Source organism: Spodoptera frugiperda, chromosome 13 (assembly GCF_023101765.2).
Source record: "Spodoptera frugiperda isolate SF20-4 chromosome 13, AGI-APGP_CSIRO_Sfru_2.0, whole genome shotgun sequence".
NCBI classification, from domain to species: Eukaryota; Metazoa; Arthropoda; class Insecta; order Lepidoptera; family Noctuidae; genus Spodoptera; species Spodoptera frugiperda.
The window spans coordinates 10,071,051-10,095,757 of record NC_064224.1 but is presented as its reverse complement, the minus strand read 5'-3'; the positions used below and the strand labels follow the sequence as shown (position 1 = coordinate 10,095,757).

The 24,707-nt window shown below is 36.0% G+C and overlaps 1 protein-coding gene and 1 long non-coding RNA gene across 3 annotated transcripts; both read left to right on the top strand.

Annotated features, from left to right (window-relative positions):
* The first annotated feature begins 400 nt into the window (after positions 1 to 400).
* LOC118270436 (nuclear hormone receptor HR96) lies at positions 401 to 24,421 on the top strand. 2 transcript variants are annotated; one of them, XM_035586023.2, is made up of 8 exons: positions 401 to 1,385; positions 3,360 to 3,473; positions 13,903 to 14,011; positions 15,941 to 16,054; positions 17,361 to 17,486; positions 18,158 to 18,241; positions 19,089 to 19,301; positions 20,822 to 24,421. In XM_035586023.2, exons 1-8 carry the CDS (start codon positions 652 to 654, stop codon positions 21,020 to 21,022), a joined length of 1,695 nt encoding a protein of 564 aa, XP_035441916.2. In that variant the 5' UTR covers positions 401 to 651; the 3' UTR covers positions 21,023 to 24,421. The 2 variants fall into 2 exon arrangements, with proteins under 2 accessions (XP_035441916.2, XP_035441915.2); XM_035586022.2 differs by having other exon boundaries at positions 3,342 to 3,473.
* On the top strand, positions 9,015 to 10,502 carry LOC126911343 (uncharacterized). The gene is made up of 2 exons (XR_007705877.1): positions 9,015 to 9,245; positions 9,490 to 10,502. It is a non-coding gene; the product is annotated as an uncharacterized LOC126911343 (long non-coding RNA).
* Positions 24,422 to 24,707: the final 286 nt, after the last annotated feature.

Below are 24,707 nucleotides of genomic sequence, written 5' to 3'. Positions count from 1 at the left end.
ATTACACAAATGCTTAGGAATTTTCGCCAAGTTATAATGCTTAAAATTTTTTAAAAGTTAAGGCATTTGTCCCTGCTATGATTATAAATATGTAAATATCGCCTTAAAATTATAGCATATAATATTGTAGGTCTATCTCAAAGATAGATTGTGAAAAATACACGATACACAGCTGAAAGTTTAGTACTGTGATTCAATTATAAAGTACCCATTTGAAGATTTCAAATTATTTTTCTATATATTTTAAGATTTTTCTTTACAAAACGTAGATCTTTCGTTCTATGAATAAAACATTAAACTAAAAATCTTTATTTTTAGAATTTAGAACGCAATAAAAAGCTGTAACAGATAATAAATGTTTACTACGTTTGACGTTTCCGACGTCACTAACCACAACTGTCAAACGCACACACAATGACTTATGTCATTAGTCACCCGATATGTTTCTGCTATGTATTTATCTCGAAATATTTTAGCGAAATACAAAGTTATCGTTGCAAACAGCAAATATTACTGATAATCACTTTCACGTAACGTGTGATAGCGTATGTCGGACGCACGCGATGGGAACAAGTGGAAAAGTTTACTATGAAATTGAATTCCATATTTTGTCAAGTAACTGGAAGTGAGTGAGTGTTTATATTAGCTAAAATGGATAATAACAGTGATAAGAAGGACGATGCCAGTGCTCAGAAGAAAGAAGTGCTCTCAAGTTTACAGAAAATATGTTTAGTGTGTGGTGATAAGGCCCTAGGTTACAACTTTAACGCGATCTCGTGCGAGAGTTGCAAGGCGTTCTTTAGACGAAACGCCTTGGCTAGTAAAGAGTTCAAATGTCCGTTCACGAACAACTGCGTAATCACAGTGGTGACGAGGAGGTTTTGTCAAAAATGTCGGTTAGAAAAGTGTTTGTCAATAGGCATGGTGAAGGAATTCATCATGTCGGAAGAGGACAAGGCGGAAAAGAGACGGAAAATAGAAGAAAACAGAGCTAGGAAACGGCAGCGCGATCCTGACGACGCGGTCACTAGCTCGAAGAATTTGAAGAGGGATGATGAGGGGGATACTGGGCTCATCCCGCTGCAGGACACTGTAATACAGTATGACACTCTCAGTACGACATGTAGCCCTAGTAGCACAGTGCAGTCCCCACTGGCCAGTGACCTGGAAGCCTCCTTACACTCCCCGCTGTACAACTACACTCCAGCCCCACCTGTACCCACCAACGAGCAGCCGTACCCTATGAAGGTGTACCCAATAGACGAGAAGTCTATCATCAACAGACAGATATATGACCAGAGGATGATGGACTCATACAATATGTATGAAAATGTTGACAGTAACAACATGTACCCAGTAGAGCCACCAAAGCAGAATAGTATAAGGTTTGTATTCAAATTCATATTTAAAAAGATTTAAATACTTATTTTACTCACTAAAGTAGGTCATATCAATTAAGAAAAATATCAAGTACCTAAAAATATTTAAAGGTAAAATTATGGACCAAAAAGTATTTTATGAAATGAAATTTTAAGTAAACAAATTACAATATTATTAATAATATTACTTATTGGCAGATGTTGTTGAAGATTTTCAATGATCATTTAATTAACGCTAGCATCTGTATGATAATGGCCTTGTGAAATATTAAGTAAACATTAATACTCTGTGAACACAGTACCTATGTAGCCTAATATCCTAGTTTGAGAGTCTTGGGAGCACAGTGAATGACCTTGGTATCAATTTGTGAACATACTTTGTCAACCAAGGCCGGATATTGCAAACTAACCTTATAAAAATCTATATTTAACATAACAACCTATTTGGCCATGTATCATAGAGCATAGAATAATTTATAGAGGATCAAGGCCTTTAGAGGTAACTTTTTCATAGTTGTATTCTTTTTATACATTAAAATTTTAACATAACTGACTTCTAATAGATGTGTGTGAGTGTGTGTGTGTGTGTGTGTGTGTGTGTGTGTGTGAATGTTATCTTATTTACTTTTTAGATATATTATTCTAATTAGAAATCTTCTTGATTAATAATAATTTTAATTATAACACAAAACTGCCTAATGCTGTACTCTACAAACAGTTGCCCCAGATAGTTTTTAAAAATAGCTGAAGTCGACATTTACTGCAGTTGTTACTAAGCAACTTTTGTCAATGAACCTACATACATTAATTACTATTTTCCATATTTATTAGCGATCAATACTTTAATGTGTAACATTCACATATAACAAGGTACTTATAAAGAAAATATTTGGACACCTTTATAATATTTCAGTAATTAGTCAGTCTGTTTTCAAGGAAAATTTAAGTAATTTCAAGTTATATTTTTCCTTATGACTGCAGTAATTTTGACGTACTTCTCTAGAAAATATGAATGAATTACTTGGAAAACCAAATTGATCATTGTACCTAGTAGATATGAGTAAGTGGATGTTGACGTCAAATTGTAGAAAAGCTTACTTACATTGTCGTTTAAATATATACAAATATAAATAATCTACTATATCTACTTGACCTTTGGCATTTTAAACATATACATACATAATGTCAAGGTGGTAATCATCTAGTTATATGTCACAGAAATACTCACTCTCTTATGTACCTAACTATTATGTTTCAAATCTAATTCAGAATTGTGTTAAAAGACAGTACTAATAAGTAATATCAAAGATAAATTAATTATGTAGATAACTAGAAAAATCTGCTTACAACTAGTTTTTGTAAAATGATGCTAGTTACTTATGGTCTAGAATTTATAGCTTGCTCAGTAAATAAACTTCAAACTAAATTCTATTTACTGTGGTATAAACCACAAATGCTTGTTTTTGTTTTTCATGCTTCTGAATATTTCTTTGAATAACTTTGATGTAAACCTAAAGTCCTAAATTATCCTCAATGCAAAGTTCAGAATTATGACCGTTGAAGTAAAGTAATGATTTTGAAAACTTAAACTGTTTTACTGTATCAGGAATACTGATGTTTAAAATTTAATCAGCATTAATATAACAGCTGAAATCAATAATCAATCCAAAATCTAGATCAATTCAAGATTTTTATACAATCCATAACTAGTTATAACAAATATCAACAATCGATCTTAATTTAAACATTTTGAATTGAGACCGGATCAACATATAATGCCGTTATATGTTTAATAGTTCATACTTAATTAAATAAGAGTTTTGCTTCTTTGAATAATTATCATGTTGCATATTTACTTTTTTAAAGAAACACCCACTCATCACGATAAGCTGTTGCATTCATACATCAATCACCCATTGGTCACACATGTAGACGCCACAATGTAGTGATTGTAATTGACAGATCAATATTGACAAATAGTGACAAACCCGCGGCGAGGGAGGCTCGGCCGCAGCACGTCTGCGAGGAGATCCCGTCCACCAGCACCAACCCCGACGTCAACAAGGCCAGGGATATACTGCAGGATGTGGAGAGGTAAGCATAAGTTGCCACACAATAATATTTTCTCCTGTTATAAGTTTTTAAACTGACATGGTCACTCTAACACTAGAATTGGAAATTAAAACGGGATATTTACCATGTTTTTCAATTTTTATGTGTTTCCGATATTAATAAGTAATGTCAAAGCAAAAAACTAACTAGAAAGAGGGTAGACCGATTTGTCTACTCGTAAACATCCACCCGCATTTACTCCAGTTTATCCGTGATCATGGCGCTTGCAACAGTGCCGAAATATCGGAAACTCATAGAAATAGAAAAACATGGTAAATATCCCGTTTTAAGTTCCAATTTTCTCCTGTGATGTTAATTCACATAGGTACACATCACACCCAGACCAGGAACAAACAAAATGAGGGTTACTAAAAAAAATATTGCGCGCGGGAATCGAACCCGCGACATTGTACTCGGCCCTACAGCAATCGATTGCCCTGCTGCAACAATCGTGCAGTCGTTTTCATTTTTCTATTTCCATTTGTTTTTATATTCTCTTTAGTTTTTCGTCCTTTAGAAAGATAACTAATAAAAAAATAACGCCCATCTTCAAAATAGTTACCCAAATACAAAGTCCGACAAACAACGCAGTTATGTCTTCTCTGGTGTTCCGGTTGTCTATTGGTAGCGACGATAAAGGTCACTAAATATATTCTCAAAAAAAATACAAATACCCCAATTAGTCCCTACTCTTAACTGGCCCACTTATATGCAAAAGCACCCAAATGACTAAATGTGGTAGAAGCTAATGAAGTACTCATACAGTATGTGTATCGCTCTTATACAATAATTTATACTATAAAGTAAAACTATTACATAGAAGTACAATCCAACAAAAATGTAAACAAAAACCTTAAATTAAAAAAGTGAAATTTTCAAACAAAACAAATAATAAAATAAATTCAAAGAAGATACACTCCGTGTATCAACGTACCTTGACCCCAGAAGAGCGGCAACGTGGCGTCTGCGTTCGGGCGACACACACACACACACGATGACATGCCGGCTCATTCACTCTGCTTATTGAGTTGTTGTGATGAATGATCATGGATTATCTTTGGAGGCTACCCTTGCGAATGCGATTTCTCGCCACTTTCTTTGCACACACCACAATTAAGTAATGGCCCAGTTAAATTTTTAAATGTTCAATGTGTCCACCACGGTTTTGGACACATATCGCCGTACGATATTGTGTCGAACCCTGCGCAATAAATTTCGGTCAGGATCCAAGGCCATTGTTTTTAATTTATCGAAAGCGTCGACAATCCGTGTTCGGAGCTCAGCTTCGCTTTCTGATAACCTCGCGTATACTTCATTTTTAATGAATCCCCATAAAAAAAAGTCCAGGGGTGTTAGGTCGGGCGATCGTGCCGGCCACCTTTGGGGACCAAAGCGCCCAATCCATTGGTCACCAAACATTATGTTCAGCCGCTCTCTTGCAAGGAGTACGGAGTGTGGAGGAGTGCAATGACGTGAGTTAGGGAGCAATTAAGGAGACGTCTTTGTCTTATGAATAACTTTTATTGACTCTATCTTATACGACTAACTTACTCTACTTATAGGCGCGAGGTGTCACACACACTACACCTCCCCCGTTTTTTGGAAAAAAAAAGATTATTTTAATAATTTTTTTTTTTTTTTTGGAAATTTAAACCTAACGGAAAAAAAAATCTAAATATATTAACCGCACTGTTGACAATTGTTACAAAATGTTGATTCTATTTATCTCTATTACATATTTTATTTTCATAATAATAAAATCATTCTCCATAAACCATCATTACCTTTATAACTAGGTACACATTAAAACATTTTATTTTATTTAACTTATTCCACTACCATTGTCGTAAGGTACATACATTATATTATACACATGTGAGCACATTACATTTATACAGGACTCTCCGGTACCTGCTTTTCATTTTATTTATTTCATTATATTATTCACCATTCTTCATTTCATTATATTTGTGCTCACTTTATTCATTCTACATTTAGTGTCAATATTATTTTAAGGTTTCTATTGACCTCCAATAGATTCTCACAGAGAGAGCTCGTCTACACCATGATCGAACTAAGGACATGACCACTAAACTGTACCTTACCATGTGTACCTATTATATTTATTAATTACTTATCATTTAACTATCACAAACCAACATAACACAATCTAATTGAATTGCTTGGTTGACAAAATTATACGTTGTCCTTAGGTGATCAGCCTTCAGTCACACGCCAAAACTTGTGTACCAAGTCATTCCAAATTATCTAAAAACCAAACTTACAAACTTTTACAAACAATGAACACATTCCAAAGCTTTGCTGATATCAAATTTCATTCATCTAATTATTAATTTCATAAGACAAAACCAAAGTGCAGTTGTTATTGTTACTCGGTGTCAAGTAACACGATTCTTCCAATACAATCTGACACTCCGTATGACATCATCTACCTATATGGGCATGGGAACATTCCTTCAATCCCCATTACTCATGCTATGCATACTATATAATTACAAAATTTTACATTATTTCGGAAAACAAAAAATACTTACAGAATTTACCAAAGAAAAAAAAACTGATTGTCAACAGGCGTAAACACTATTCTAAAAACTTAAGTACCATTCTAAAAAAACATAGCGCTAAAATTATCTAATTATAATATTCCTTACATTAATATAATATTGGGCCCCTAATAATATTTTAATTTTATATTTATTTACTAATTAGTGTCCATATCCACTTACTTATCACATTATTATAAAAAAAAAAACACACACAACACTATTGAAGTCCGGTTATTCCATTCTGCGTGGCTAGGGTAGCGGAGATAATCTCGGACGCTCCCTGGTGGCCAACATCTCCCGGCTCCATCCTCTCGGACACTTACTGCTCCCTGCAGGTCCTCATCTGGCTGCATCGACAACACCCGGCAGCCAGCAATCATCTCCACTTTTTCACTATTATGCACTTTTAGCCCACACATTTTAGGGTCTTTTTATTTTATAAAATCCATATTTCTACTCTGTACTCGTGCTCAGCGCTGCCCGCGTGGCAGCACTGGCAGGGTCGCCATGCAATGTTGTGTGGTTAGGGAGCGTAATAAGGAGACGTGTTTGTCTTACGAATAACTTTAATTGACTATCTTAAACGACTAACTTACACTACTTATAGGCGCGAGGTGTCACACACACTACAGGAGCTCCGTCCAACTGAAACCATACCCTTGAGTTTGCTGCCACAGACAATCCATCTAAATACTCAGAAATTGGACCGTCACAGAGTTCTAAGAACTTCTGAGCATTCAGATTTCCGTCAATGAAAAACGGACCCACTATGTTTTCTCCGTGAATGCCGGCCCAAACATTTACGGAAAACCGGTACTGATGCGCTGATTCCCTTACTAAGTGGGGATTGGTATGGCTCCAGTGTCGCATGGTCTGTCGGTTCCACATGCCGTTTCGAGTGAATGTGCTTTCGTCTGTCCAAAATACATTTCTCACGAAATGTTGGTCTTGAGCAATCCGGTCTAACACCCAGCGACAATACATTTCTCTCACGGGCTTGTCACGTGGCAGCAGCGCCTGCACCTTACAGTACTTGTACGGACGTACTTTGTCCTTTTTGAGGATTCGGTGTATCGTCCGATGGTGCACGTGAAACGTACGCCCTGCTTGCCTAAGACTGCAGGTTGGATTATTACGAAAATGGGTTAAAACCCTTTGTTCCAAGTTCGATGAAGTTTGCTGTCCAGCAACTCCATCATGGGTATTAGGCATCAGCGGCTGATTGTCTCTGAGTCTTTGTACAGCACTAATAATTGTACGAACATCAGTCGGGCAGTGACGAGACGCTCCGTATCTCTCTCGATAAGTCCGCAGAGTCAACGCTGCATTCTGATGACATTCACCGTACATCAAAATCATGTCCGTGTACTCTGCAGCACTGTAATAATGTCGCGGCATTTCGGCACAACACACACACACACACACACACTAAAAAGTAAAATAAACGAAAATTACCTAAATTACACAATTAACTAAAATACTAATGTCAGTGTCTATTTCACAGTAAAAAACTAAATAATAATAAAACTAAGAACTAAACGAAAAACTAATAACAACAGTTGAACACAACGCGCGCGTAATCCACCGAAGGTTGCGAAAAGCACACACACTATCCCGGAAGGCTAGCAGTGAACTGATGAATCGGCGCGTGCCAAAAGCGCACGGCGCCGGCGCGGCGGCTTTACTCAAAACAAACGAAAGGGTACATACCCCTTTCACGATGCCGCCGCGCGCGCCACTTGTCTTCCGCGAAAAGCCGTCAAAAGAAACCGACCGCACAGCGCTGCTACCTATCCTTTTCTGTTACATCTTCAACTTTATTGTATTGACATAAAGTCGAAAATCCATTTGACATATTGGAGTAGGTTGATCTGCTGGCCAATGTATCTACTACCTATCAGTTTTGTTTCTCTGATGTTAATACTTCTATTTATTTACGTAAAATTATTACTAATTTATTAAAGATCTTTGAAAAATAAATATTCGCAATTTTTTATGGGATAGGTCGGAAAACGAACGTTCGTTTCATCAATTGGCGCCGGCGCGGCGGCGTCGCCAAGGAACAACCGCCGCAACTAGGGTTGCCTACCATACTTTCTAATAACGTAACTTATCTTACTTTGTTTTTGGTAATTATACTTTATGCGTTTACATTTAAATAAAGTTTGCAAAAATACTTTATTTTCAACCTTTACTGTGATGCATAAACAAAATACACATTATGTTTACTTAAAGTTTTTTTTCTTCTTTAGCATTAATAGTTTATAATCATTAAACGAAATATTAGAATGACTGAGAATGATATTAGACTGTGACATTTATACAAATATCACTCAATTCACTTGCTATAATGAAATAAAACAAAACCCACGTCATTTCATTTCTGTACAATTTTGTCGATAGCGAGTGAATAGTCAGCTTTCACTAAAAAAGTTGTGCAGACATAATTCTAAAGTAGGCAGCAGGTAGACAAAAGTTTAATTAAAAACGATTTGTTTATTTTTTTCAATTTAAATGTTGATTATCAAACAAGTTTTATTTATTTATTAACATCAAAATGAAAGTTTACAGCGGGAGCCAAAACACTTACATTCTAGGATACAAAAAAAAAAAACGTAAACCTATCACAATTCATTTACTGTGATAAAGATAACAAAAAATTGTTAACACACAAAAAAGTTTTTAAGCACTAAAAACATCAAATTTGAAAAATCCCTTTTTTTCTCATACATTTTTTTCCTAAGTTAAGAAGTTGGCAACCCTAGCCTCAACGCCGAATGAGTTACAAGTAGGTAGACATGGGTGTTATTTGCCGTTGTGGCTACTCTTGATAACTATTATCTACCCGATATTTGGTTGCAATAATATTTTGAATTACCGATGATGAATAAGGGTATTAAAACTGACTACTTCGCTTCATTATTTACTGACAACGAGTGCGAGTCAACTAGACGATATTCGCACTATCGCTATCTTCTCTTTCTTACATGTGTCATATTCAGCTTAGTTAGAAACGTAAATAAATACGTACTTTGACTCATTAATTCGATACGAATGTCAAACATCATACAGAAATTCATAATTTAGTTAATTTTGATTAATAATTTGGAGAATTGATAAAAGTGCCATCTATGGAAAAAATGCCAAACTAGTAAGTACATCATCGATATTCGTGTGCTGCCGTGAGGTTGGTGTAAGAACTACTTCGTAGTTTGTTTGAAAACAAAACAGTTTATACTATAAAAGCTTAGTTAGAAACGTAAATAAATACGTACTTTGACTCATTAATTCGATACGAATGTCAAACATCATACAGAAATTCATAATTTAGTTAATTTTGATTAATAATTTGGAGAATTGATAAAAGTGCCATCTATGGAAAAAATGCCAAACTAGTAAGTACATCATCGATATTCGTGGGCTGCCGTGAGGTTGGTGTAGGAACTACTTCGTAGTTTGTTTGAAAACAAAACAGTTTATACTATAAAAGCTTAGTTAGAAACGTAAATAAATACGTACTTTGACTCATTAATTCGTTACGAATGTCAAACATACAGAAATTCATAATTTAGTTAATTTTGATTAATAATTTGGAGAATTGGTAAAAGTGCCATCTATGGAAAAATGCCGAACTAGTAAGTACATCATCGATATTCGTGTGCTGCCGTGTGGTTGGTGTAGGAACTACTTCGTAGTTTGTTTGAAAACAAAACAGTTTAAACTTGAGCTTTACGCGGAATTTTGTTATGATTTGTTTTCTGAGTGCAAGTAAATACTTAAATTGTGATTGTAACTGTAAATTAATTATTATTATGAAAATTTGTGGCAGTAAACTCTGTGCTTGTGGTATTTAATGAATTAAATACGTGAGAAATCCACGTTGTCGTTTAAAGAAAACATTTTAAAGACGGATGTGTGTGTGTGTGTGTTTGCCCGGATTAGGCGTAACCCAAAAAGGTAATTTTATTCGTTCTTGTCATAATAAAAGTATTGTAACTAGTTGTAGTTGCAGGTTGTGTGCACACAGGTTATGAAATGCGTTTTCTTATTTTCAAATTAAATGGAGTAAAGAACTTAATTTGGTACCTACAATGTTAATTAAAGATTTATTGCGATTATTTCGTATAAAATACGGATTGGTGGACGATGATGCACGTATAATCTTATTTTGGGTCTAGTTAGGTTATAAGAATTGGTATAATAGCTACCAATTCTTTTCCCATTTTGCGAACCAAAACAGAAGAGCGGCAACGTCGCGTCGTAGTGCAGTCATTGACCCGTGTCGTGTTTACAAAGAGTGGTTACATTTGCTCAAAAAGAAAAATGCAATTTTTGGCTTAACTACTGGGCCATTTTGGCTCATTTTTTTGCACATTGTCAGTATAGACGATAATAAATATGGTAGAAAAAAAAATTGTATAAGAGTCTTATCCATACGGTATAATTGTACGTACGTAGATTTGATGCCATTATATCCATGCCACAATGTAAACAAGCAAGTGCGCAAGTGTCTGGCACCGGCATTCGGATCATAAATAGCAGGTGGCACTCTGTTCTTTCTATATTCTATGTACCTCCACAGGACCTCTATTTTTCCGCCTACGCCTGTGTAGATTTGACTATTTGATAAAATAAATTATGCAGCAAGGCGGAAATCATAAATATTTCCTTATATGTCGGCTAGGTCGATGGTTTGCAGGCATTGGCTGTGCGTGATAACTAACATAAATGGCTCCCAAACGCAAACACGCACTACACGAATTGTCATCGATCCAATAAATGAAGTAAGCAGCTTAAAACGTCCAATTATATACTGACTCACTTAAGTACCTACTTACTTATATCAAGTGTGTAGTGCAACTACTGAACAAGAAGTATTGTTTTCGGTCCAAGCAAAATATGATTTAGATTTGCTGTTTTCCAAAAATTCTCAGTATTTTGTAATATACATGTTTGTGTTTATGTGTACATAACATAACTAGCGAAGAATAGATGTTACAATTAACAAGTACCGCCCTCGTTTTTATTTGTTGCGGGATCCAAGACGGTCATTCATGTCCCTGCGAAGCGCCGGACTTCAGTGTTCCGGTGTTTTCACGGTTGTATCTACTGTAGAGCCTGGCTTACAGGAGTTGCAGCGGTTTAGGGAGATTGTGGCGGGCGTGTCCCATTTCAAAAATATACCGCTCTGCCTGACTGAAGAAATGGTTATTATATGTATTATGTTTGATAAAATACCTAAGTATAGTAAACGTAAGTTTAGTAGTAGAGTATAAACGCGCGTTATCAGTCGACCTCGCTGAGATAGTGCACCTGCTGATGATTCAAAGCAATACAACAATACTGGTGACTCAGCCGCTGTGCGCCATCGAGTGGCCCAAACTCTATCTTTGTTTAGATAACAAACAAAACTTGTTAGGGATAACACTTACTGTTTACCTCTTGATTGTGAATACTAGAAGGTACTTTGGTCGGTTTGTGATTATCTTGAAGTGCATATAGCCAAATACATGCCATTTTTAATGACGGTGGGAAGCCATCAAAAGGTACCTAGCTTTTGGGGGAGAAAGACTATAGGGAGTGTGGGATTTTTACCTCACTAAAACTAACTTGGTGGCCACCTTCAGCACCGATAAGGGGCACCGAGTCCTCTATTTAGACCTGTTCCGGTACCCCCATGGTGCAACGCCTGTTATGGCACATCCCTAGGAGCCAAATACCTACCTAGATATCTTTGCCATATGGTCTAGTAGTCACCGCCACTTTTAATCGCACTGTCCTTGGGGTCAGCATTGTATTGCTTAGAAGATTTCATAATAATCTTAATTGTACCTACCAGGAAAATCTTTTATTTCTTAACAGTAATTTAATTCCTTTACTTGGAACTAATAACATACTTAGTGATAAAAAGGGGACAACTAGCTTATGAAGAAAAGACTCCAATTTATTTTCTCCTAGCATTTTTCTAGTTAATTTAGCTTACCCACTAATGGTTATCACATTATTACTTACATCCAGACTTAGATATTAATATTTTAAAGCTACAATTACAATACAATTACATATCTATTGTTCGAACTTTCATAATCGTTGTAAAATACCTATTAATTAGTTACATAATGTTTATTTGCTCTTGATATATTAATTATTAATCATCATACAAAATAAGTGATAGCTTAATATCATAGCAAACAGACAAAACAGTAACTAAATATAAAATAAAATACTATATAGGTATATTTGAATTTACAAAGATATCTAAATATCTAGATTTATATCCATATATATCTATGGATATAAAATTTATATTTTACATACAAAAATACACTAAAAATAGGTAGGTAGACAAGTATATCAGTGGGGATTATCAATATTTTTTAACTCATTTATTTGCGTGATAAAGTATTATATAAATAATACAAGGCTTTGGTTCATTCTATCACTGCACCGATTTTTACTTCCGACTGCATGTTAGTACGTAGTGATTTACGCAGATATTATATATAGTAACCTCATTGTATATAAAACGCAATATGCCTTTACAGTAGGTAAGTAATAGGTACTCGAAAAGTTTATGATAATAGGTAAGCAATGAGACATCTCAAGAGATAGGTTATGCTTTATGATACAGGTACAATGTAATGTAATCTTACGGCTACATACGTATATGGTACCTATTTCAATATCAAAATAAAAAGGTAGGTACTATCTAAACCTACTACATTGTAACAAAAGATATCTTGATTAATAACTTTAGGCACAACCATATTTTACACTCAAATGCATTATTAGCGCAAGTTGCGCAAAGAAGGAGCTTTGCGCTAAAACATTTGCGCATTACTACCTATTCGTTGCGCAAATAAGGTACAAGTACAACTTAAAGTACTTATTGTCCTTGTATAAGGAAAATAAAGCAGTGCACGATAGGTATAATATAATCAGATATTTGACAATATAAGTATATCCCTAACAAAACACGCGGCGACGTATTGTCGATGATTCAACAATCTTAAATCTTTCTGGTCGGTGCAAAGCGATAAGATATAGATATTCGCGAGTTAATTATCGGCTTATGACGGTGTCTTGTACACACACATCTGCGTGGCAACAGCCACTGTCGATAAAGATTGTGTACTTTTTATTTCTGCTAGTCACTGTGTTCAAGTACTCCGGAGCTGCGGACTACCTAGCGGGTTTACCACGGCTCCGGCTCGAAAAGCAGGAGTAGGAACGGGGTGGTTTTTAGTCAGTAAGAGTCTGACGCTCCCTCTCGCCCAAGGCGGGAGAAGTCATTGAATGATTTTCTCTTAAAAAGTGTTCAAGTACAAAGAGAATACAAAAATATTGGCGTGCGGTCCAACGTTACACAACTTGCTTCACAGATGGCGTGACGTTGGCTTTGCAGATAATCCTGATTTATTTGATAAATGATATTTATAAATTAATTATGTTTTAATCACGCTACTATGTTGCGGAGATAATAAATGAAGTACTTATTGAATGTGTGATTTAATTTATTTACTTTCTCATTAGGTACTTATTACAATCATTAGTTTCGCAATAGCTAGCTACACGTACTAAATTTATAACGTTCATATATTTGTTAAACATAACAAAATATCTCTTTTTATTCCCAGAAGTGATACTATAAATCCCATGTAATAGAAAGCAAGATAATTATCATACATCGTAAACGTTTCTAAGTATCCAGTCCCCATACTACACCTACTGAAAATTTTAAAGCAGAGAAAATAACAATAATTTTCCTTGTCCAATCTGTTATCCGTATCATTACCCAAACAAAATGTCTGTTTATATAAAATCCTACGTTTTATCGTTTTCAGAATAGAGCCAAATTCGATGGAGTCGATATTGTGTGAGGCGATCAAGCTGGAGTTCGAGGCATACACGTCCGTCAGTCCGTGCAGCGGCTCCTCCCGGGAACTGAACGAGGTAACTGACGTCTCCACTCTCTTTAACTAAGCAATACACATGTTTACACTGGAAGGCGTAGGCTGAGGTATGAATGTTCACCAGTTATAGCGTCAACCCCATATAAAAGGGGAGAAATGAGTAGCACTCAATGACACTTTCTGGTCCTTGTATTAAGACGTATCTTTCTTTCAACATCATCGTCAAACTGAGTAGAGAGCATCCATTGCTGAATAAAGATCTCTTGTGTGAATAGGTTCACCATAACCCCCATGCTTGGCAAGCAGCTCAGGAACCTGAGTTCTAACTAAGGTGATCTATCACCAAAGGTCAGTCAGGCGCAGAACCAACGGCTTTACGTGCTTTCCGAGCCACGAGCACCGCTGAACTTCCTGACTCCGGGTTAATAATGGTAATTTTACTCAGAAAATGCCATTATCACTTATTGGCCGGTGCGAGAATCGACTCTGCGTCACATTGCACAGCAGCCGGTCACCTAACCAATGCGCCAACCGTGCAGTCAAGGCCTTCCCATAAATAGTATAAATATCATAAATTATATGGAGGCAAGGCAGTGCCCCTACCAAGTTGAGCAAAAAAAACGGCACGGTGTATTATTTAGCTAAACGATATTTTAGAAATGTACTCGTCACGTGACTCGATGGTATTGATTAGCGTGTGATTAGATAACTGCAGACACTTGAAACACTTTCGCGGAACCTAAATATATCAGACATGTGCCTATATTTGGCAAGTTGACCTATTTGCAGAGGCACTATGGGGAAAATATTATATTGATATATACTTATTTTATGATGTATGTGATATATTATCTTATGTATTATATTATCTGGAGAAGGCTCAAAGTCCAGTTAGTCCAGCTGTGGGCTGTTAATAGTAATGATAATTATTTCATCATTATATGTAGCACAGGCGTCATTCCTAAAACATTACACACAAGTCTAAATACTCTTGTTCTACATCCCCTCACATTCACACTCCTGCAGAGAGCAGTCATACTTAACACATGCAGAATAGTCAGGAAGTTTTTATCTATTGATTAACTCACCACATATTATTTCATCCCCAAATTGCGGGCTTTTGGCCAAAGCAATATATGGTATAGTTCCCCAGAAATACTAATATACTAATATTATAAAGCTGGAGAGTTTGTTTGATTGTTTGTTTGTTTGTTTGAACGCGCTAATCTCACTAGTGGTCCGATTTGAATAATTCTTTTTGTGTTGCATAGTGCATTTATCGAGGAAGTATATAGGCTATAAAACATCGCGCTATGATCAATAGGAGCCGACCAGAGCGGGTGAAACCGCGCGGAAGTAGCTAGTACACGTATAATAACTATTATAATTAGACTTAAATATTCGCTTATAGTATTACCTAGGTACATGTTCTGAATGGTCATTTCCTAGGTATCATTTCTGAGTCAAATTTTCCGGTTATATGACGTTGGTAAATAACTTTTAAATGACGTGCCCGTGAATTGTGTATGAAACATTTAATTTTAATACCTTATATGGTTGTATGCTTGCATCAAATCATACAGTAGGTACTAATTCATGCTAATTGGTATTTGGAATATTTGGGAACATGTATAATAATGTTATTCAAATGTATGACATCACCCTGAGCAAGAGCCCTCGTAAAGTATCATCCACAACCTATGTGAGACATAGGATTAACCATATCTAAAGAAACTACGTTCAGACAGCGTCTTAATAAATATGGACCCTTGAGAGTCTACTAAGAGGACCCGGTGTCTCCTTTAAGTACGGAAAGTGGCCACCGGGGAGGTTTTAGTGAGGTAAAAATACCACACTCCCTAGTTTTTTCCCCAAAAAGCTAGGCGCCTTTTGAAAGTTTCCCCCCATCAATAAAAAAAGGTATCAGAGAATATAACTCACTATAATTAACATATTTGCTCCATTCCAGGTGGAACGTGCGAAGCTGAACGAACTGATAGTAGCCAATAAAGCACTGCACGCCCCCATCGACGATGACGTCACACAGCTCGTGGGGGAGACCGCCAGCTCGGCTGGGTTCAAGGTAATATCGACCCTGTTGTTTACAACGCAAGGTAGTGAATCGTATGGACATTGCTTGTGTCAGTTTCGCCCGTTTTGTAAAAAGGTATAGATAGGTTGTAAGCACTCAAAAAATGGCTCATTAAAATATGGACAATTAGCAATGTATACTACAAACACGTTGCCAATTGTCCTGCATGTTGGAAAATACTGAGGGGCGTAGTTTGTAACATCCCGCGCTTCCCGTAAAATGTCATGTATTATGTTAAAGGGAAATCCAGTATATATGACATCTCTTTATATTTGCTATATCAGTGGAACTAGCTACTCAACTGCCCAACAAGGAATGCTTAGAAAAATAGACCTGAAATTTTGTTTCCTTTTCCATACATAGATAATCTAGTTGTAATATTACTACTTTAGCTAATAGTTTTTGTAAGTGTAATATTACTACTTTGCTAAAAATGTGCGAAATCGTGTAATCTATCGGCTGACATTGTGTGGCAGACGGCGTCAGCACACAAGGCTCGCGGATAAGATAACAATATTTATAAAAGGATCTGTAACGTATAACGTGTAACGTGACGTCCGACATTCGACAAATGTAACAATATTTATAAGTTTTTAACATTAGAACTTAAGACGGGATATTTACCATGTTTATCAATGTAATTAATTACTATCGAATAACATATCGAAAACAAATAGACATTAATAAACATGATAAATATCCCGTCTTAAGTTGTAATACTTCTAATGTTGGGCTTGGCTTTTCTTTAATGCGACCTTTAAGAAACGTTTGTAACTACTCTTTTTTTAAAGGCCAGCAACGTATTTAATTGTAACTTCTCTGACAGAATGCAGTACTGGGGCTTACCATCAAGCGATCAGTATCCTTAGTACTAGCTTTACGTTTAAAGTGATCGAAACGAGAACGCGTTCGGCGCTCTGATTGGTTGCTTTATTCTAGCCGGCGCTCTGATTGATTGGTTTATTCGAACCGGCGCTCTCGTTTCGATTACTTTAAACGTAAAAGAAACTCGTACTAAGGGTACCGTCTCCACGTTGGCCCTATGCGTAGACCTTGAAATATAGTAACTTTGGTTCAATGTCTTATACTACACGAACCTTCTTACAAAAGTCTTAATTTTTTTAAGTATTTAAATCACTGTATACAATTCAGTCACCAATTAAATCAATTTATGTCCACACATAGGCAAATACCTACCACGAAACTCGTCGCTATTAATTATTTATACATTGAAACAAATAATAATTAACTACATATGTATAAGCCAGTATATAATTTAAATATATTTTGTCAACAGGGAGGAGACGGCAAACACGACCCGCGCCTGATCACGATAGTGAACCTTACCGCTGTGGCAATACGGCGGTTTATTAAAATGGCGAAGAAAATCAACGCCTTCAAGAATATGTGTGAGGAAGATCAGGTATGTTATAAAATTATGATTATTTATTATTGAAGAGCTTGAGACCGCACACACGCACGGTTGTCTTTCACGTGGACTTAGTTTTTTCAAAACATTTCTGAAATGCTTTTACACCAGAGATGTGCTATGTAGCTATGCTACGAAGCTGTGATAACTAAGCTAGCTAGCTAAGCTATATATATAGCTGTGCAAGGAAGTTGCGCAGGTCGAGTATGCGATGTATCGATAGTAGTAAAGCTATCCAATACATAGCACGCATATCTTTCTACATAAAAAACATAGCTTAGCTAACGCCCGAATATTGAAAAGCTACTCAATTTTAAGTTGTATTTAAATATCGTGCTATCTCTGTCATTTTATAATCAATTGATAAATACAGACCTAGTTTTAAGAGTGTCTTAAAATTAACTAGCGTTTGAGTATTCGGACATAAGTCCGTTTCCACCAGTGCTAAGCTATGTGTACCAATAAATATAATTGGTGGAAGCCAAACGCATCCACAGCAACGTAGCATAAAACATCTCTGGCGGAAAAGCACCCTTGGTCAAGTGTCGAGTAAGAGGTCTCGGGTTAGATTCCGAAGTTAGGAATAACGTTAATGAGTTTTTTTCCATTTAAGACTATTTTGAGCAATATGTTATATATAATTATATTCTGTTGTTACCCACCAGGTGGCGCTGCTGAAAGGCGGCTGTATAGAGATGATGGTGCTCAGGAGTACGATGACGTACGACGGACAGAGGAAGCAGTGGAAGGTAATGATAAAATAACATTATTATGACAAGTACCCGGATCACCTGATGGTAAGCAATCGACGCTATCCATGGATTAGCCATGCTCATGGACGGATCAACACTAGAGGCGATACAAGTGCGTTGTGCTAACCTTTTAAGGGATTGGAAATTTGAAGATTTTGGGGATTAGGAATGGAGGGAGAATATTGGGTCTCAAATAACCTCACTCACACGGCGAAACACATCGCAAGCGTTGTTTCACGTCAGTTTCCATTGTAACCGTGGTGTCACTCCGTTCGAGCTGGCCCATTCAATTCAATATTATATAACGTTAATCACATGCTTACCGATATAAATATTGATACTGTTGTCAAAGACGATTAGTACAATGTACTGAGAATTTCATAATATTGGGAAATCCTAAATGTATTTTATCAATAATTGATTGAGTCTTAAGTATTCGTGTACAAACACTACGCGTACTATTTGCACCCACAGTGATAATCATGCGATATTTGAAATCAATGTACCTGTTATCATACATTTTAAATACCAGAAAAAACTAAAAATTACGTCCAATGTTAGACATACTAAATTAATTAAAAATAACGACATACTTAGGTAAAGCGTCACTCACTGCTCATGAATAGGGGTCTCGTTAGTTCATGTGAACCGTTATAATTATTTACTAAGGGGAGATAGATGACAATGGGAGGGGGTTTGTACAAGGGGAGATCTTTGTGCAGCAGTGGACTTCTCTTAGCTGATGATGATGAGTATGAGACAAGATACAAAATAATGTCTACTCTCGTATTTGATTAACATACTTTAACTTGTGTATAATAAACATATAAACGTTCGTCCCCAGATCCCCCACTGCCAGGAGCAGTTCGGCAGCATCCGCACGGACGTGCTGAAGCTGGCGAAGGGCAACATCTACCGCTCGCACGACTCCTTCATCCGCTCGTTCGAGGCGCGCTGGCGCACCGACGAGCACGTCATCCTCATCATGTCCGCCATCCTGCTGTTCACGCCCGACCGGCCCAAGGTCGTGCATCCCGACGTCATCAAGCTGGAACAGGTAACTTGTGCACTATGGTCATTAATAGCCAGGGATAATAAGGGTAGTTAAGGCACGGATCTCGGAATGTGAGATGCTCATCTGATAACTTCTAAAAAATATATATTTTGACAAGTTAGAACTAGTTTTAAAACTATACATACATACATACATATCACCCACTTTTCACTATTTAAGTTGTAAGTCCCACGTAATAGGTGGTGAGCCTATTGCCATATACCGGGCACATTTCCAGACACCATGCTACCTCTGAGAAATTTTCGAAAATTTACCGAAAAATGCCCAGTATACTTCGCCCGACCCGGGAATCGAACCCGAAACCCCTTGCCCGGCATTCGCACTTGCAACCACTTGGCGAATGAGGTAGTCAATCAGTTTTAAAACCACATCTATAGAATATCCGATCGCATATTCCGAGGTGAAACCCTTATTTTTCTGGCCTATAAAATATTCCGCACGGAGCAACTCTTTTGTGTGATCCACAAATTGTTGTTTCGGGTCTGGGTGTCATGTGTATGTGAACTTGTATGTTTGTAAACGCACCCACAACACAGGAGAAAATCCTAATGTGGGGCAACGTTTTTTCAAAACAAATCAATAAATAAATAATCGGCTGGCTAAGCCAATTGGCGCTGGCATAATTATACAATACTTTATTTACCTCAAAAAGTAAATAAATGCACAGTCATATGACATATTACAATTGATATATCCTAGTGGAAACCCATTGTTATCGAGACGGATATGTTCCCCGATTACAAGTAAATAATAATTGCTTATCTACTTAATGAAACGCTTTCATATAACATTCGATAACATATATCTATGGCTGACTAAAAATATTAATAGTTACAGGAAAAATGACATTATTTGTATAGACATAGAAATTGGTTAATATTGTAGAGAAACAGAGTAATTAAGGCGGTCTCTTGAAAACACACATTTAGTGTATTTTCCACAATAGATGTGCTATGCTACGTTGCTGTGGATGCTTCCACCAATCATATTAATTGGTACACATAGCACTGGTGGAAACGGATTTAGCTAAGCTATGCTTTTTATATGGAAAGATGCGTGCTATGGATGGCTTCCCTACTATCGATACATACCCGACCTGCGCTGCTTTGCACAGCTGCATAGCTTAGTATCAGTGCAAACGGTCACATAGATTCAAAGCTTAGCTATTACATCTTCACTACTATTACAGATTTTTATTTCATTGTCAGTTTAGGGGTGATTGGTTAAACTGGTCATTATTATGGCGTGTTTACATTAGATCGGTCGTAGGTCGGTCACCGAAGGCCGGCCGCATTCAGTTTAACCGAAACCGAATTAATACGGCCAAACGAATACCTGTTTAATTGTTTATATTAGTTGGTGACCGAATACGGCCTGCAGCCGAATACGGTCTAACCGACTTAATGTAAATGCGCCATTATCTCGAGACGTTTATGCTGGACGTCAAAATATTTTCTATATTTTGCTACTTACGTATTTAAAATATTTTTCTCTTTTTGCAGAATTCATACTACTACCTCCTCCGTCGTTACTTAGAAAGCGTCTACCCGGGATGTGAAGCGAAATCGACCTTCTTGAAACTGATCCAGAAGATCCTGGAGCTGCGCAAGTTGGCCGAGGAGGTGACCGGGGTGTACCTGGACGTGAACCCTATCGAACCCTTGTTGATGGAGATCTTCGACTTGAAGCACCACGCCGCATGAGGCAAGGGGTGACGTAGCGTAAGTATTTATTCAACTCACTGGACGCGGGCTCGTAAATAATTCAGTTTTCATGTCATTTATTTTTATGTCATTGTTATTATTTAAATTTTTAATGGTAGATATTTAAATTTTTCTTACGTTTTTCGGTTTTTGCAATGTACAGTTTTATTATGTTAAAACCTCTGTCACTTTTTTCTTATTTGTTTTTTATTAACGTGTTTTACATCAAGTTATTGGTTCAAACCAGGCTACACCGGACAGCATTTATATGTGGAACAACGTTAATAAAAAAACAAATAAGACCAAAAAAAGTGACAGAGGTTTTAACATAATAAAACTGCATATTGCAAAAACGTAGAATCATCATAATTTCATCAATGTAGAAAGCCTAAGATAATTTAAATTAAGCTACGTTAAAGCATCCCTTTTAAATAAATCATTCTTAAAATGCCAAATATCACTGCTCATCTACATATTATAACTGGATTGTTTACGAATCCGCGCCACACTTGTTTGTCCGTCTGTCGCGTTGGCCTAAATAGCTGGATAACTATGGAATATCTACATCTACACACATAAGTCGAGATTCCGTTTGATAAGTATATATTAAATTAAATTGTTATTCTTGTACAGTAAACTTATATGAACATATCAAATGCCAAATTAGTAATTATGTGTGATATATAAGTACTAACAGCGCCCTCTGCCGTGATTTTTAAACGAGTATTTGTCGATACTCGATAGCGGTGACGTAAATTTTTGTACGTTAAATTTTAGTTCCGTTAGTGCCCGCTAGGGGCGCTGAAGAATTTGCCGTATGGACAGAACCTAGAAAACGTCCTATGTAAGCACCTCATAAGCGCCCCCTATCGAGTATCGACAGATACTATTGCTTTAAATTCACGATGGAGGCAGAAGTAATGTTAGGCTGCAGGTCCGATCTCTCACGTCTACTCTTACGAATACATGCAGTGTGTCCGAGACGTCAATGTCGAGCTGGTAATAATGAAATTAGTAGAAAAACAAAGATTATCCAACTTTTTCTGCTTTAATGCCAACTATTTAAAGGCAGTTACAATATTAACTAAAAATCACGGTTTACTCACGTATTTATTAATGGACGCCAGCCTACTGACGCCTATGCAAGTATGCTGCGTGACGTCGCCGCGTCTGCGCACGCTGCTCATAATTAAGAGTCCCTCTGTGACTCGAAACTAGTAGAGCTTTTCTCCATTAATAATACGTAAGTAAACCGTAATTTTTAGTTAATTTAGTATGTCTCACGATAGTTATAATATTTGCTACATTTTCTCTTGAGGTTGGTGTCTCGGACAGCTGTATATAAGTAGTATATACAATACATATGTACATGTATGTAGTCTGCGTAGTTTTACACTAAGTACAATATAAGTGTATGTTTAGTCGTGACCTAGGTATCGTTAGAACGCTTTGGGAACATTATTTACTAACAAAACGCAGGTTATTAACAATACTTGCATATTCTCGGAATGTTGTTATCTTTTTCTAATTGAGAACGAGGGAAAGGGACAGTGTAATATTTTTAGACGGAAAATCTTTGATACTTCCTCTACATAAATAGCATAAACACTAGTTGCTTAGAAAAAAATAAAATAAAAAAAATCAATGTATGGTATAATTAAATTCGACTGGTGTTTCTGCCATTTGCCTAGAGGGAGTCATTCTGAATGTTTACGGTCGTATGTTTAGTTTTACCTAGATAAAGATTGTATGTGACTTGGGGATAAAATTGCTTTTGTAAAATGATTTGTACGTCGGGTATGATAAGGTACAGATTGGAAAATCTAGAAATTTTCAGTAGTCACAAAATATTATATTTTTTTTTTACCTATTGGTCTTTGTAAATGAGAATACAGCTATAGAGAGAAGTATATGTACCCTTAGTACGAGTGTGCAACGTAACGAGAGCGCGTTCGGCGCTCTGATTGGCCGACGCGAATGACCAACCAATCAGAGCGCCGAACACGCTCTCGTTTCGTTCGACGTAAAGCAAATTCGTACTAAGGTTACTGATGATAGGCTTAAGGGGAATACATTTTTAGGCAAGTTCCCGAGGAACAGTTTTATACAGAAAAGTTTTGTTACGTTTATAAAGGAAACTAAGAAATTGTTTAGCTGAACATAATTATGAATTACTGTTGTGAAGTCGAGCTCATTAATGTAAGAAGCAATTTATTCGTGTTTAACGTAACTTAGGATCGATATCGACTGATAGTCTGCAATACATACCTCATGAACGTCGCTAAATATTTACTTTTCATACAATTAATGTTATACAATAAATTATTTTTCGTGTCGTTGCAAAATCAACCGTATTGCTACGACATAGAGACGTTGTGCAAGACACTTTTATAATGAACGTACAGTTTGTGTATGTTACAAATATTTTAATATTGCATTGCAATAATAATTACTTATTTTTAAGTAATATCGATATTTTTATAAATTTTCACGACAAATTAAAAAGAAAATCATTATATTCAACGTCTTTTTAGTGTGTGAGAGACATTTCAATAAATTATAATATTCTGTTCTGTTCTAATACCCACGATCTCTTTAACTACACTTGGGAGCAAACAAACGGAGCCACTAGCGATTTTTACTTAATCATTCCTTGATAAATATTTAACGTATGTCGTACGAAAGGCAATTTAATTATCTTTAAAACAAAAGCATTTTGTTGTAAAACTATTTTTATTAACTTAAGTTATAGAGGGTTCTTTAAAATGAAAAAAAGAAATGCCATTAGCTCCGTTCCTATGCTCCCAAGTGTAGTATATCACAGTTGCCATACTTATTCTCGTCTATAGTCCAAGTTATTAATTCATTATATTGTTTTAAACCTTGTGTTTGGGTGATTTTCCAAAAAAAAAACACAAAAGTTAACGGCGTCATTATCCTCAACCAAAAGTTAACAATTCTGCCGATTGCAACACAAAATTTGGTTTAAAAAATTAAGCTGTGACACTGCTCTCAACCAATCCAATAAAAATAAGAATGATAAATAAGCTACCACGATGCTTAATAACGCGGGAGAATAATGATTTGTTGAAATAAAAGTAAATTTTTGAAAAATCACCCATTTACTTCTTTTTACGTTTGGCAAACAATTTTAAACTAACAAGAATTAATAAAATAATGATATATCGTACTAACACAATACTAACATGCAAAGCAAAATTTGTTAAATTTCTATCAAATGTTATATTTATTTCGTTTTACGTGTAAATAGTTTAAATGTAAAACTACGTTTATATTGTTAATTAAGAGAACTTTATTTTTATATTAACACGTAGGTAGAACTCGATATTGTAAGTGCAATAATGTATTTTAAGAAAGAAATATATTATAGTTTGTTTATGTACTTGTTTTATTTATTCCATCATAATATATAATAACAGGGATGATGACGGGGTATGAAAATTTAAAATCTATTTAGTCCGTCAGTTAAATATTGAAAAATATTAGACACGTATTTTTTGTTTTGTCGTAATAAGAAAACAATACTCAGATAAAATGAACCAAAGTTTAGTAGTGACAGCCAATACGTCATTTCTACGTAAAAAATGTACCTAGAAGGGACGTCACCTTTCTTTTTGCGATATTTCAAATCGATATATCTCCGTAGATATTGCTTTCGTAAGAA